This window comes from Panthera pardus, unplaced genomic scaffold, assembly GCF_024362965.1.
Source record: "Panthera pardus isolate Hobbes unplaced genomic scaffold, ASM2436296v1 HiC_scaffold_2, whole genome shotgun sequence".
NCBI classification, from domain to species: Eukaryota; Metazoa; Chordata; class Mammalia; order Carnivora; family Felidae; genus Panthera; species Panthera pardus.
In genome coordinates, this window is record NW_026526765.1 from 133,022,209 (window position 1) to 133,037,770 (window position 15,562).

Sequence of the window (15,562 nt, forward strand, 5' to 3'; positions counted from 1 at the left end):
GGCTGGGTTCCCGCCAGCTAATGGCACCTTCCCAAGTGAGCCGTCTCAAGCACATTGGAGGTGCTGGCCACCCACATCCTTCCTTCAAGGCAGCTGGGCCTCACACAGCACAGAAGATGGGAATTTACAAGTCAGTCAAGGTCACCTTCCCCAGAAGGAACAGGGAGTGAGTCAGGCACTGAGGGGTGCGGACTCATCTGTCCACCCCTGCTACCTGATAATGCTTGAAAACCAAGGTCGTGGTCCAGACAACAGGTCATTTACAGCCAACTCAGTGACTCTCACTAACCCTAAGAGGAGCTCAGAAATCCCAGCTGTTAAAGCAGAGAGACACCCTGAGAGCATCAAGCACAGGCTTCAGGCTTGTAAAGCAACAGAAATTCTCTTAAGCATTCTCTTTTGAAATTCATACTTTGCTTTTGTTTTGTTTTTTAACCTTCTTGATATAACTATACCTGAGTGCTTCAGTCTAAATAGGAATGAAAATTGGAGAAGCCCGGGGCTCATTCTGAGAAGAATGTTGCTCAAAATGAGGGAGAACCTCGTGTATTAAGTGTTGAAGGGAAGAGTTACCAAGACTATTAGGTGTTGGTGTTTCTGAGCTTAGAGTTTACTCTGTTGGTTTCCTGTTTCTAAAAAGTCTTTGGTCTCCCACTGGAACCCTGTGGTCACACCCTGTGAAGTCTCACAATGCCTTGCTTCTCATTGCCAATAGCCACTGCGTCTCAGGAATGGGATTTAACAAAGGGCAGTACCTGTCCCTGGATGCGGAGGTGGACGAGGAAAACGCTCTGTCCCCAGAAGCATGCTATGAGTGCAAAATCAATGGCTACTCTAAGAAAGACGGCAGACAGAAGAGAAGCGTTCACGACCCAGAGCCCACTACCGTGAGTAACCCTGGCTTGGTTCTGTCACAAGATTTTATCCTCACGCCGTCGCGCATACTCTGCAGTAAACTTTAACGTAGGTTCCAGCCTCTGTGAACAGTTTGTTGAAAGGTCATAACTAAATTAACAGACACAATATGGCAGAGGCACGGCAAAATTAGGGGCAGTATTAACTGAAAACACAAGGACTGGGTGTGTGGGGTGGGGGGGGGACTTTATCAGTCATAGTTTCAGATCCTATGTTTTTGTTTTTGATTTGTGCGAGAGGGAAAAACGTGTCCATCTCAGAAATAGCTATTATAAAATGATTGAGATAACAAATTATTTTGAATGTGTCCATCTGTGTTTTATACAAATGTAGTACACCAGGTTGCTTTTAATTCTCAGTAGATAAGGCAACAAGGTCTCATATTCTATGACATTTGTAAGAAAACAAAATTTTTATCTCCAAGTAAAGTGTATTTTGTAAGGAACTGAAAATGTGAATTGCCTGCCCGTGGGTCTTTGCTATCAATGACATTTACCTGAGTAGTTAAAAGGTAAGGCCATGCCTACGTGGTTTGAAATGTTCCCTGACCCTCCCCACTTACTACCTGTGTTTCATGGGGCATGTTCACTTAACCTCTGTCTCCCTCAATTTCTTCACCTATAAAATGTGGATTAAAATACTTAACCTTGAAGGCTGACAAGAAGATGGTGTTGACACTGTGAAGTGCCCAGAACAGTGCCTGACATGTTAGTAAATGTCACCAGGTATTATTACCTGGTTGGTATCCACAGATGATGATTTGCCCAAAGATCAGGGCTAGCACCACCTTCTTCAGTTAACATTACTGCAAAATTCCCCCACCAAAGAAAACAACTGACTGGCTGTGTGAGTTAGAGGACTTGTTTCAGTTTTCTGAACTGAAACTGTTTGTTTCTGAACTTCAGAAACTTTCCTTACCTGTAAGACTAGACTTCTCTAGACGAAATGTCTTTGGTTCTATTTTATAATAATAAACAAGCCAGTGTTACATTTACCTTAAGTTGACGGAGGTACCTAACTGATGTTTAAATATTCATCCGGTGCTCCTAACCAAAAATCCAGAAATTTTGCTTATTAAAACTTCCCACAGTGGTAATGGGCACAGGATTCTGTCTGATCACTGATGGGCCCTTCTGCAGCACCAGAGCCCATTTCTGACTTAAAGGCATCAACTCAGAGCTTTAGATTTTTCCAGTATTACTAAAATAGAATTCTAAAACTTCCCATCCTTCTGTCCAAGTGAGACTTGATTTATCTGGGCCTGGCCCCACTGGTTTATTTTGTTTTGTTTTGTTTTTTGTTTTAACCAAAGCAGACTCAAACCCAAGCCCAAAACTCTGCAGGTCCCTTGGTCTGCACTAAAAACGCCGAACACCCAGTAAACGCACTGCACTCACGGTGTGGGGGCCTCACAAATCACACCAAGCCTTCACAATGAAGACTGTTCTGAGGATAGTCCCTGCTGTTCGCTAATAGCTACACTTCTGATTTAGACTCCAGAAAAAAAAATTATAATCATTTCTTAAATTATTAATCAGCATGTTATTCCACAAACTCATCAAAAAATGTTTTTAAATGTGAACGCTCTCTGTGGGCTCAGCTCAGGGCTGACAGCTCTGTGGGACTGACCTTTCCCCCAGCTGACAGGAAGTCACAGCAGCCTCCCTCACAAGCGTTTCTGGCACAGGGCCTACACGGGGTGGTTGCTGGGGCTGCAGCCCCAGCAACACGTCCCTTCCCAGTCCCTCTGCTTCTGCCTCCGAATCTCTTCCCACATCCCTTCCTGCTCTTCCTCCAGGTTGAACACATCAGTCTGGAGAGCGTCGACATGGACAGCCCCATGAAAATGAAGTTCAACCTCTCGGGCCTTGGCTCAAAGGAGCACATCCTAGAACTCATGCCCGCCATCGAGCCCCTCAACAACCACATCCGCTATGTCATCTCCCAAGGGAACGACGAGGGCATCTTCCGCATCCACCAAAGAAACGGGCTCAGCTACTTGCACACGGCCAAGAAGAAGCTGGTGCCTGGCACATACACACTGGAAATCACCAGCATCCCTCTCTACAAGAAGAAGGAGCTGAAGAAACTGGAAGACCACAATGAGGATGACTACCTCGTAGGGGAGCTCGGGGAGGCTCTCAGAATGAGGCTGCAGATTCAGCTCTATTAACCCCTTACAAGACCTGGTTCCAGGCTCAAATCCCTGCACAGCCAGCCTGCAGAAGCCTCTGAGAAATCAAGGACTAATTTTAAAGATGGGGGCGGGGGGCGGGAAAGACAACTTTTATTTCTTTCCTCCCTGTCTCAGACTGCAGAATGTTGACCCTCACAGGGAGGGATAATTGAGACTCTGGTATGGCCAAAGATTTGAGTACAGAGGCAACCGTGGTTACTGTATTTTTTATATAACTTCACTTTAAAATATATTAAAAAAAAAAAAAACTAAAATTAAATGTTCAAGAGATCAGCATATGGCACTAAATGCACAAAAATAATGTGAGTTTTTTTTTTCTTTTTTTTTTTTTTTTTTTTTTTTTTTTTTACCTGTTAGCAGTCTGTAACACTTTGGGTATTTTGCTATAGTTGCTAATTAAAAAAAAATATAGATGTTTATTTATTTTTAATGCAGTAATATATGGAGAAATGAACAAACTATGTAAACAAAAAAGGGAAACTCACTTGTTTTTCTTTAGATTTATAAATTTGAACTATGTCTTTTAGAGGTGCTTTTTAAAAATCCAGTAGATTCAAGAGATGTTTCCTTTGGTTTTTCTGCCAGTCGTCCAACTGGTACACATCCGATTGTTTTAAAGAAAGCCTCACAGAGCTGTATGGGCCGTGTAATGAATACTCTGAAAAGACGGAAATGCCATTAGATCCTGGATAAAGGCGATCAGAGCCACAGCAGCTCAGCGTGACGATATTTCACATCAGCAGACACACCAGGCAACGGAAGATGAGGCGCAACCACTGTAGCAAAATACCTTGACTGCTTGTGAGACCAGTAGCGTTGCAGGGCCAGACCGTACTGTATCTCCTCCTCCTAGAACCTCAAGGAAGCCCGCGTGCTCCCCACACCACCTCATTCTTACCCAGGGTCCGCCGCGCATGCGTGGCGCCGCAGGCAGCTCCGGAACTGCCGGTCCTTCGCAGAGGGACCCCTGGCGTTCTCTAGTGTTCGGTGCTGTCTTAGATTAACGGTGCATTTATTATGTTCAAGCTGTTTCAGGACTGCCATATGTGCAAACAAATCATGCAGTACAGCCAAGGAATATATGTTGTTTTGTTTTGAATCCATTTTTTTTTTTTTTTTAGAATTTTCATTAATACTGTAGTTATACACCATATGCCTCGTTTTATCATAGCCTATTGTGTATGAAAGATGTTTGTACAATGAATTGATGTTTAGTTTGCTTTAGTCATTTTGAAAAGATCCTGTACCGGGACGTGCTAATTAAAAGGACGTCCCTGTGTACTTCTCAACCCAAGAACCTGTCCCTGGACCGGTGACCAAACCTCATATGTGAAATGGCCAGAAGCACATGCAGGCTCCGGGTTGTTCCTCTCACACCTGTGCTGACCAAAGATTCATAACCAGTTATATCCAGTTTGGGGTTTTGTTCTGTTTTGTTTTTTAATACCTAAAATAAATAAATAAATAAATAAAAAGAAACAGTGTAAATTTGTAATCAAGTGTTTGTGAGGAAAAACTTATGGTTTTGGTTTTGTTTTTGTAGGTCTATGTACCAAATATGACACTTGTCTTGCAATAAAGCTTATTTTGGGGTAGTTTTCTGGCTGAGAGTTTTATGGGACTACAATCCCTGTTTGTGTGTGGGTGGGGGAGGGCTCGGCCAGGGCACAACTGTAGGAAGACAAGAGAATGCTGTCCAATCTGTGACACAAAGTAAGCAGGAGTGTTCAAGTGACAATTACAATGTAAGATCATATTCATGTAGAAGGCCAAACTCAAAAGACAGTAGGTCCTTTCCTTCTGCATAGATTCTAAGACTGCTAGGAGCACCCCCCCCACACACACACACACACACACACACACACACACACACACACCTACACACCTTTCTAGAGACCTGAGAATCTGTTTATGTCATCCCCACATAGGCTCTGAGGGCCACTGCATTAAAGCACCTGTGAGGAAGTGCAAACATTCTCTGATTCTGCCTTCTTTAAGGTTTTTCCTGAACTTAAGTTTTTAAGCAAAAGTACAGAGTGAGCATTCCCCAGGCCAAATAGCATCCTCATCTAAAAAAATCCCCAAAACTTCCCATCTCTTGCAGTGTTACAGACTTTCCTCAGTGGGTAAGTGGCTAGACATGCGAAGTTACTATCAAGCCACTATGGTTTTTGATACACTGCTGAAATAAGCACAGAAATGTCTTAGAAGTCCATTCACTGCAAAGTTGGGGAATTTGTACGCCCAAGTTTCTCACCTAGGCATAAGAAAACAAGGAAATGTTATGACTGATCCTAATGCTGCTCTCTGCCAACCAGAAATGAGCTGCGTGGAGTAAGGAAAGTATTTGCCTCAGGGCATGCTTTATGTCTTAACACAGGTATGCACTTTCATCTGGCAACTGTTACTGGTAACACATGAGCACTCCTAATGTGAAATCACCCGCAACCAAATGTGACTCTGAACGGTGACCAACAACACTCTTAAGTTTACCTTTAACCTGCTCTTAAAGGAAGTTTGAGAATCCACACCATCAGGGGCTCTACACAGCAGGGATTAAAGACCATGCAGGGCTTTCCACAGAAGAATGTATTGGAAAGAAACGGCTACCTCAAGATGCTCCTAGGAAGAACGTTCTCAGACACCTCTGGTTGCCGTATCACAATTCTCTTAACTGTGAGCCCTGACACAGCCATGATTAATTTGTGTATCTCTGGTAACTAACTGCTAATGATCTATTCTGTATCATTTTGTCATTCCCACTAACTGTCCCCTCAGAAATTACTTGGGGTAAGGCACAGAAAAGTTGGTACAAGAGTAAAGTAAGCCCAGATATGTATACCAAGTCCAGTGGATACAGGTATTAGTTATATAATAAGCAATAATTTGGTCTTCAGCCGAGAATTCTCTTTGCATTAGCATTTAGACTTGGACTTTTTAAAAATTTAGTTGTTTCTGATTTTTTATTTTGCTGCTTACTTGTAGTAAATGCAAGTTGGTCACGTTTGCACAAGAACAATGAAAATAATCCAGGGATTTTACTCTAAATTCAAACACCTCCCATTTTACACATTCTAGGAATATCAAATGGGATCATTCATTATGGTCTGTCCCTTCTAAATTACCTAAGGTTTTATTTTGCATTCATTGCTTTCTTGGTTCACAAAACTAATGCTTGGGGTGGAGGGTGGAAAATACAACTAAAATGACAGAGCATCAATCCGTTTGAGTCCTACAAACCTTCATGTTCTTATCCCTGAAGCTTCAAGGAAAACGGTTAATTCCTCTGTTAAAATGAACCAGGAGGAATCGCTGACATTTTGCCACATTTGACTTAGTTACAGAATGGGAATTTCATAGGGTTCAACTGATTAACAAAAATATTGTTGCTCCTCAAGGATGAACTGGAAATTTGAAAATTTTCCCTTCTCCCTGAAAGACCATCTATTCCACTCACTCCTTTCCATGCCTCTTGTGGCTCATTTGTACTCCTAATCTACAATAGTCCACAAGAGAATATACATAATTTATTCAAATAACCACTTCTGTTCATGCTCCAAAGACTTTGGACAGAGTGTAAATCACACATCTTTGAGACCTTGAGGGGATTACTGGAAGCTGTCTAAAGACAGAGACAAATCCACTGGGAAAGACCAAAACATAGCACCATGTTTAAAAAAATAAATAAATAAAGGGAAAGCTTTAGGCTTCTGGAGAGAAAGGGGAAAGACGGAGACTCATTAACACCCCACAGGAAGTGAGTGGGACAGCCCTGTTTGCGATCTCAGACAGCATGCCTTTGATATCTAGCTTCTGGTTTGTTTGTTTTTTTTAACCATGATTGCTCTCTCAGAGCCATGGTTTTCTTGCTTAATAAGGAGTACGTGTTCAACCCAAATTCTCTTTGAAAATCCCTTCAGCAATGCACAACAGTGGAGTCCTGAAATACAATGTACAGCTCATTAAATTCAGCATGTCAACCACTGAGGCAGTATCACCTTGCAAGTAAAAGAAAGAAACCTTCCATCAGGCCAAACTGAGTTTGGCACATGGGTGGGACAGGCTCACTGTCTCCCTTGGATCTGAAGCCCTCTCCAAGATCCTATCCACCCACTTTCGGATGCACTGGTTGGTTGGTAGAAATCCCCCGGGGTGTCCTGATGTCATGTGCAAAGCACTTTCATTTGGTTATGACTGTCCAATTAGTTGTAAATAAAAGGGGAGAGGACATCATGCTGAGGTCACTCAGCACACCAGTGTGAATTCTTCCTCCTCCTCCCACTCCTTCTCCTCCTCTGGATCCCAAGCTACCTAATGTCCCTGAGCCTTGGCATCTTTCCTAGGGTGATGTTTCCCTACTGCGTGGCTGAGAGGATTGAGTGAGACAGTAGAGGCTGTGTGGTCAGCATGAAGGCCCTAGTCCACAGCGAGTACTTACTGTCAACTCCCCTTCCTCCTCTTCCTCCTCCTCCCCCTCTTCCTCCTCCTCCCCCCCCCCCTCCTCCTCTTCTTCTTCCTCCTCCCCCTGCCATTACCAAAACCACTACCAGGAGAATGTGCCTGCATGTTCATGCAAAATTCCTTCCTAAGCATGGCTGTGAAACTATGGCCTCCCCACTAGCTTGTAGGACCACATCCCAGGTAAACAGCATCCCGGCCATGTCTCCTAAATGGACTGCACCTCTAGGGAATCTTTAGGAGTCCTCATGTGGTCTTGAGCATCTACAATCTCTACCCTGCTCTTTGCTTCCTGGAGTCACGGGCTATGGCCCTGGAGGTTTGGGCCACAAGCACAGGAGAGTCCTCCTGTCTACAGACCCATAGGAAACCAGACATGAAAGAACAGACATATGATAATCCCTTTTAGGATGATTTAGTGCCATGGAATGTCAGAGCTACAAGGCCTTTAGAAACCTACTCCTATTACAAGTGAGGAAACTGAGGCCCAGACCCGTAACCCGGCTAATTGCATTGCTAGTTTCCATGGAGGTGAGACCAGAGCCCTGACTGCCCATTTGTAGTCTGGTGCTATTCATATTTCCACTACGTGGTAAGCCTGTTTGGATCTCTTTTAAACCCTGAGGATATAGTCCAGTTCCCATGGTTTTGGCTCACGTTGAATCCACAAATGTTTTCCAAGCACTATTCCAGCACTGCTTTTTGTTTTGTCTACCCCACCCTCCGGGTAACTGCTCCCAACCTCCTATAGACCAGAGATCTGCGTACATGCTAGAAAGCCAAGATATTGGCCGCCAGCAGCAGACCCCACCTAACCCATATACTTCTTTAAAAGCCCTCTATTGCCCAGCCTTTCAAAGGGTTAAGCCATGTTAACCATGTTATTTAAACCAGACCTTCAAAACTTTAAAAACAAATAGACATTTGTTTTACTAAGTGTGCCTAAGGAAAGCACACTAGTTGCTTGTGTGACTTAATTGTCATTTTTTCCCCCTTTTCCTGAGAGCCTAAAAAAGATATTACTAGATTAAGTTGGCTTACTTTTGAAATAGCCAAGAACCAACAGCTCTCATTAGTCACCCCTGTTAGGGCTGCAGATTAAATGTCAGGATGTAGTGTAGACATTTTCCAAAGGAAAACAGGAAAATGCTTTACATGATTTTTAGAGCAAGCCATAGGGAAAGTGAACATTAATAGCCTTCCCCAGACAACTACTGCTACATGTGTGAGTTCCATTAATGAAAGAGCAGTATATACTGTGAATGACCAATTCCTGACAAAGTGTCAAAAAAGCAAACCCTTGGCCTGCTTAAGCCTCCTTGGTTTCCGCTCTTGGGTTCACTCCCTGCCTCCCACTCCACAGGACCTGGGAACCCCTGTACTAAGGAGACCTGTTCCTCAAAGGAAAGGCCCATGGCCCGGTACCAGCACCTGGGATGAGCCTATAACTTAATCATTCTGGTAAGTCACAGAGCCAAGGCCAGAAAAGTTCAATGAGTAAATGAAGGGAGGCAGAGGATTCTAAGACTCTCCAGGGTCTACCACCTTGGGTAGTAGTGAACCAGCAATGGACCATGATGAACTGCCACAGGGAGCTGGACCTTGTCCAAGGAGTGGGTGGCTTTACAGTAATGATTTTACTAGTAATCTGAACAGATTTCTGGAGATCATTCTGTAAGTATCCTTCCCATATTTTTGAAGGACCTTCTTGATTTATGCTGCTTTTCTGCACCTTTCTAGGAAGCCTCATGGATCCCATCCAGGATGAGAGCAAAACAGAAGCCTCTTTGGGAAGGCTGAATGCAGTCTGAACTTTTCCCACGAGGGTATCCTGACCCAAACATGCACTGAAGGTGCCACTTCTGGAGTGTTGGGAGTCAGAGAAAAAGCCCAATACCTTCTCTTCTCACAGAGAGTTTACAGAGTTCTTATTTTTGAAACAAATTAACTACATGAATATTTGTTGGTTACCAATTACCTAGTCCTAAAGGGATTTTGCCCTCAAAAATTTAAAGTCAATTCAGAGAAACAAGATAACCAAGTAAGATTATAAAATGGTATGCGGTTAAGGACTACCATAGTAAATAGCTCAGACAAATGGCCTAGACTCTGACTTGGCCACGGGAGTGGTCACTGAAATGTAGAGTTACCGGAGACAGTCTCCTGGGGATGGTGGGAATTAAGCTGGACCTTGGAAAATGAGGCAGATTTGGACACAAGGTGGAGTAGGAAGGATCACCTGGAAGAAAGAACAGCATGAACAAATGCTCAGAGTGATAAGGTTGATGGTATATTGGAACACAGGAAAAGATAGGCAGTGGGACTTGAATGATGACACAATGAAGAACAAAAGACAAGATTACTGGGCACGGTGGGGCTCGGGTGTGAGGTACCTCAAGGTCATGCTGACCCATTTAGCCTGCCCTGTAGACAATAGCTAATGAGGGGTCATCTGGTGTATGGATGAGAGCTGATGAAGAAAAGAGGGCCTAAGACCAACTCCTGGGAAACTCTAATCCCAGAAATAGAATCAGAGTTGTTGTCAGAGCATCTAAAGGAAAGACAAAGTGGAGACAGTGGAGCATCTCAAGGATGCTGAGATAGGAAGGTATTTGAGAAAAGTATCATGAGAATTATTTGCTAACAAAATCAAACCTTCTCCTTTCCCACCCATATCTACTCCTCACAGCCTCCGATTTTTATCTCTTTCTTGACTTCAGTCACTTTGTTGCCAGCAGAACAAGACAAACCATGTACATGATCCCTGTCCACAGGGAGTCCTGAGAGGTGGCATGGCAGAATGGGGAAGGGTAGCCTTTAGGGCTAAAAGAAGTGGGTTTGTATCTGGCTGCCACTCATTCACTGGGTAGCATTATACAAGTTATATTAAGCTTTCTAAGTATTTATGGCCCATCCACATCATCCTTTACCAGGTGCTTCTATGACAACATACCAGTTTTGCTTTGGGTAAATACCTAGCCAGCATCACAGTCATACTGGGACTTCAGGAATCTCCACCTGCCACCACTGGGGTCTCTCTCCTTGGAATGTGACCTTGAGCAGAGTAATGCAAGAACACCTAACAGTTCTCAGGTTCAACCTAACAGCACCCCAATGAAACTATGGATCAGCCCCTGCAACCAAGAACCTGGGAGCTGATCCATTCTGTCTTCTAAGCCTGGTTCTTCAGTGTTTCCCAATTTTTTTTTATCTATCCTTACAGTCAGTTACTTTTTATTGTCATAATAGCGCTTGCATCTTAAGATTAAAAACTCAAACTCCTGGGATGCCAGGGTGGCTCAGTCAGTTGAACACCCAATTCAGCTCAGGTTAAGATCTCATGGTTCATGGGTTCAAGCCCCACGTTGGGGTCTGTGCTGACAGCTTGGAGCCTGGAGTCTGCTTCAGATTCTGTGTCTCCCTTTCTCTCTCTGCCCCTCCCACATTTGTGCACTCCCCCCTCCGCCTCTCTCTCTCAAAAATAAATAAATGAACATTAAAAAAAAAAAGAACTTGGAATTCATAGGACTGTTATAAGGATTCCATGTATGGAAGTCTCCAAACAAAGGGCCTAGAATATAGAGCCTAAGACAGACCAACTCTAGTGATGTCAAGAAGGAAGCCTGGGTTTTCCTCAGTGCAATCTCCTGTGCTCCCATCGCCATGAGTAATTAAGCCAGGGTGGGGGCCACTGTTCACAAGAGCTTTGACCCTTCTTTACAGTCTTTCCCATATCCTCCCCCCGACCCACCCCAATTCTAATTGGGACAGGACAGAGGTGGGCAGGGCTGTGCTAGCCTCAATCCTGGAGAGGTAAACCACAGCCAGACCAGACCCCTTTGTTTCTGAAGTATGTGCTGGAGGAAGGTGGGGTCTCCTCTGGCCAAGAGCTAGTTTTCTGCAATTCACAAAGGGCCAAGGAAAACAGCAATAAGAGGAACCATTCATGATCCCCAAGGATTAAGCCCAAGAGCCCCAAGAAGGGTGGAAATAGCCCGGCGAAGAAGAGAGATAAATCAAATGCTGTGGCTGTGTGTCAGCCACTTTAATTACATTTCTTTCCATGCTGTCATCCTTCGTTTTTCCAGCAATATTCTGTTCAACAGTGCCATGGGCTGACTGAGTGCATGCATGTGAAGCTTTGTGTAGAATAAATAATTACACAAGAAGTTTTTCAAAGAATAAATGCATGTGGCCTCACAAAGCCAGTTCACATCTTAAAGAACCAGCTTCTCCAGATGCCAGCCACTTAGGTCAGCTAACCATTTCTCCAGCAACCTGGCAGTTTAATTCTTCACCCCTGTCTCCTTGGCCCTGCTACATACAAATGGTTTTCAGAACAGAGGGGCAAAAAATGCTTTCTGGTGTCTGTTTTAAATTTGCTTTTAATCTGCTTTGTGTGTCTTACTTTGCCCTTGTATCTGTTTTACAGCAAAAACAAAATAGAGGAAAGAGAACAACCATGTCTCAAAAGTTTATGTATCTATAAGTTCCCTTTTGCCGTTGATAATAAAAGCATTCTGTTTTACAACGTAGATCTTTTCCATGAACTACACACATTCACTTCCCTCACTTTCTGGAAGTTTCTTTCAAGGGCTGGTCATGTGATAGACACTGACATGTGCACATCCCCCCGGGTCCTCCTGAGAGCCATCTCTACTGCAAGGAATCTAGCTGCCTGATCGTTCTTCAAAACAGGACTGAAATCACGAAATCATGCTGGAATGAGAGAGAGCCATCTGAGGCACTGTGTCTCCGAGCCCCTGGTCCAAACTCCATCCAAAGCCGCCACCTGACAAGCCCACAAAGCATGACTCATAACGTAACATACACTCCTGAGTATGAGGCCACCCCATGTAAGGTAAGCTCCCACTTTCCCAATGGAAAGAGATTGAGTGTGGGGCCAAATTCAATCTATAAATTTTAGGAATTGTACAAAATAATAATTTTTACTTTCTATTTATCAATTACGCACCCATTTAAAAACCGCATCCTATCTAAAATGATATATTGATAAGGGGTGCCTGGGTGGTTCAGTTGGTGAAGGGTGTGACTTCGGCTCCGGTCATCTCACAGTTTTTGAGTTTGAGCCCTGTGTCAGACTCTGTACTGACAGCTCAGAGCCTGGAGCCTGCTTTGGATTCTGTGCCTCCCTCTCCCTCTGCCCCTCTCCTGCTCATGTTCTGTCTCTCTCTCTCTCAAATATATAAACATTAAAATTTTGTTTAAATGATCTATTGATTTAATATATTTTATTTCTCTCGACTCACATTTTATAAGTCAATTTTATTTAAATACCTTGCATGCATCTTTGACCTATGTGTTTTATACACTTTTTAAAATCATTTAACACAGATTTCCAGAGCATGGTATCTCCAGTGTCACCTAAACTGTTTTGGAATACATTATGTTACTGAAGCTGTACTACAATTTTTTTTACCCCAAGCTACAGCTACTTGTTTGCATGGTATTAGTTGATTATTTTTATTCATCTTATAGATGTATACTTAAGATATTCATAAAGAGATTACCATATCGCTTTTTAAAAAGATCATTAGAAAGTGTCTTTAGGAGCACCTGGGTGGTTCAGTTGGTTAAGCATCCGACTCTTGGTTTTGGTTTGTGTCATGACCTCACAGTGGGTTCGAGCTCCTCATCAGGATTCTCTCTCTCCCTCTCTCTGGCCATCCCCCACTTCTCTCTCTCTCTCTCTCTCAAAATAACTAAACTTTAAATTAAAAACAAAACAAAACAAAGTGTCTTTAAAAGACGATCTGAAACTTGTAACGATGGTATCATACTGCAAAAATAGTTAATCTGGGTTAAATTTATTTTCCTTAAAAAAATAACACCTATAGATCTACGAGGTGACCTTTATAAAACCAAAGTTACTATTGATTCAAGTCATGTTAGGATAATATAACTTCTCCAAACCTGTACTTCATTCATAATGAACTTATTGGGTGTACACTCCATACAATAAGGAAATTTTATAAAATTAACACATTAAGGAACACCCTGCAATATATCCTAGGCCAAATATATACCTATCATAAACCTAATGTTTATATGCATTAATAGGTAAACCAAAACATGTTAATTAAATGTAATGTTTCATCTACATTAATAAGTCAAGAAAGAAAAAGTAATTTCATTATTGGAGCTTATGAACATTATTGTATGTTTCATGGGAAAAGGGGTTTTTGGCTTATTTTTTTAAATAAATAAAAAATTTGAGAAGAAGCCAAGATGGCAGAACAGCATGGAAGCTTTTTGTGTGTCCCGCGTCCGTGAAATACAGCCAGACCAACACTAAACCATCCTACACACCTAGAAAACTGACTGGAGGATTAACACAACAATCTGCACAACCTGAACCACAGAATTCAGCAGGTACGCGGTGCGGAGAGCTGAACTTGGGGAGCGAGAAGCCGCAGAGGGCAGGGAGGTGTTTTTTGCGTGCGGACAGAGGATGGAGATGGTGGGAAGAATACGAGAAAAGCACCCCTCCCAAAAAGCAGCTGGAGAGAAAGTAGAAAATTGGAAACGGCCGCAGGGACTAAACTAAAAAGGGAGAAAGAAGAGGGTTTAAATTCCATTAAGACTGTAAACAAGGGGAGCACGGAGTCCGCAACTCCGTAGCTCGGTACCTGGTGGGAACGGCGAATCCCCAGGAGCAGAGTGGGGTCTGGAAGGTTCTTAGGCCACACTGGGAGAAGCGGTTCCTGGGCCCAGCAGACCCCAAAGAATGGCCACATTCGCTGGTACTGGATAAGGTCGTTAAGGGTGAAGCCTGGTGCCAGATGGGTGTTGTGATTTTCCATAAACCCTGAAACGCTGCTGCTACACCATCTCGCCATCTTTTTCTGGGGCGGACTGGCACCCAGCCATAGTTTCGGGGCACCGGCAGCAGCATGGTCCTGCGAACGTTCCTGGGTGCGGCCGGCGTTCGGCCATTGCTTGGTGAGACCTTCCACGGGGGCAGAACGGGTCAAAGCCACAGTCCCTCAGAAGTAAGGGGCCAGGTAAAACAGCTGCATCGGAGACAAAACTCCGGAGGGAGGTACTACCTGGGGCTCGGTCACGGACAGTGTAAAAACAGGGAGTGGACGAAAGCTAAAGACAAAGGATGGGTACACAATTGCTGATCCAGGAGAACAGAGTCCCGAAACTAGAGACGGGCTAGCTACCTGACGCCATTTTCCCCACTCCCGCGCATGTGCTTACGCGCCTACAAGCGCCACAAAAATCCACCCCAGTAGGCTAGCAGCGCCATCTACTGGAGAACAGAGCCATTACACTGGGCCAACCTGGCTCTTCAAGAACAGAAGTCTCATCGCCTGCTTAGTCTAATGGACTATAATGTGTTTCATAGTCTGACTTCTAGGGGAAAACAAAGTAATCTCAGTCGTATTTCCGTCTGTTAGCAAGTCCATCTATTCAATTTTCTTTCTTTATTCTTTTTTTTCCTTTTTCATTTCTTTTTCTTGAATACAGAAAGAGAAAAAAAATCGTTTTTATTTAAAATATTTTTCTTAAAATTTTTTACTACATTTTTTACTTTTGTGTAAATTTTTTCAAATTCTATTTTACTTCCATCATTTTATTTTAGTCTAGTTCAGTGTATTCACTTTTTCAAATTTTCAAACGATTTCCTTTTTCTTTCTTTTTCATTTTCATTTCTTTTCTTTTTCTTGAATACAGAAAGAGAAAAAACTCATTTTTATTTTCAATTTTTATTAAAAATATTTTTCTTTAATTTTTTGACTAGATTTTTTACTTCTGTGTAAATTTTTTCAAATTCTATCTTACTTCCATCATTTTATTTTAGTCTACTTCAGTGTATTCACTTTTTCAAATTTTCAAACGATTTTCTTTTTTCTTTTTTGTTTTTCTTTTTCTTGAAGACAGAAAGAAAAAAATTATTTTTATTGTTAATTTTTAGTAAAAATATTTTTCTTTTAATTTCTTTCTACTATATTCTTTACTTTT

General features: G+C 42.7%; 1 protein-coding gene across 1 annotated transcript in view; it reads left to right on the forward strand.

Moving 5' to 3' along the window:
* Nucleotides 1-4,707, forward strand: part of FBN2 (fibrillin 2) — a 255,858-nt gene extending 251,151 nt beyond the window's left edge. Inside the window, exons 64-65 of the mRNA XM_019422114.2 lie at nt 716-887; nt 2,714-4,707. Of these exons, the coding sequence (XP_019277659.1) occupies nt 716-887; nt 2,714-3,088 (547 nt within the window). The 3' untranslated portion in view covers nt 3,089-4,707. The remainder of the gene's footprint in view (nt 1-715; nt 888-2,713) is intronic.
* The last annotated feature ends 10,855 nt before the right edge of the window (nt 4,708-15,562 follow it).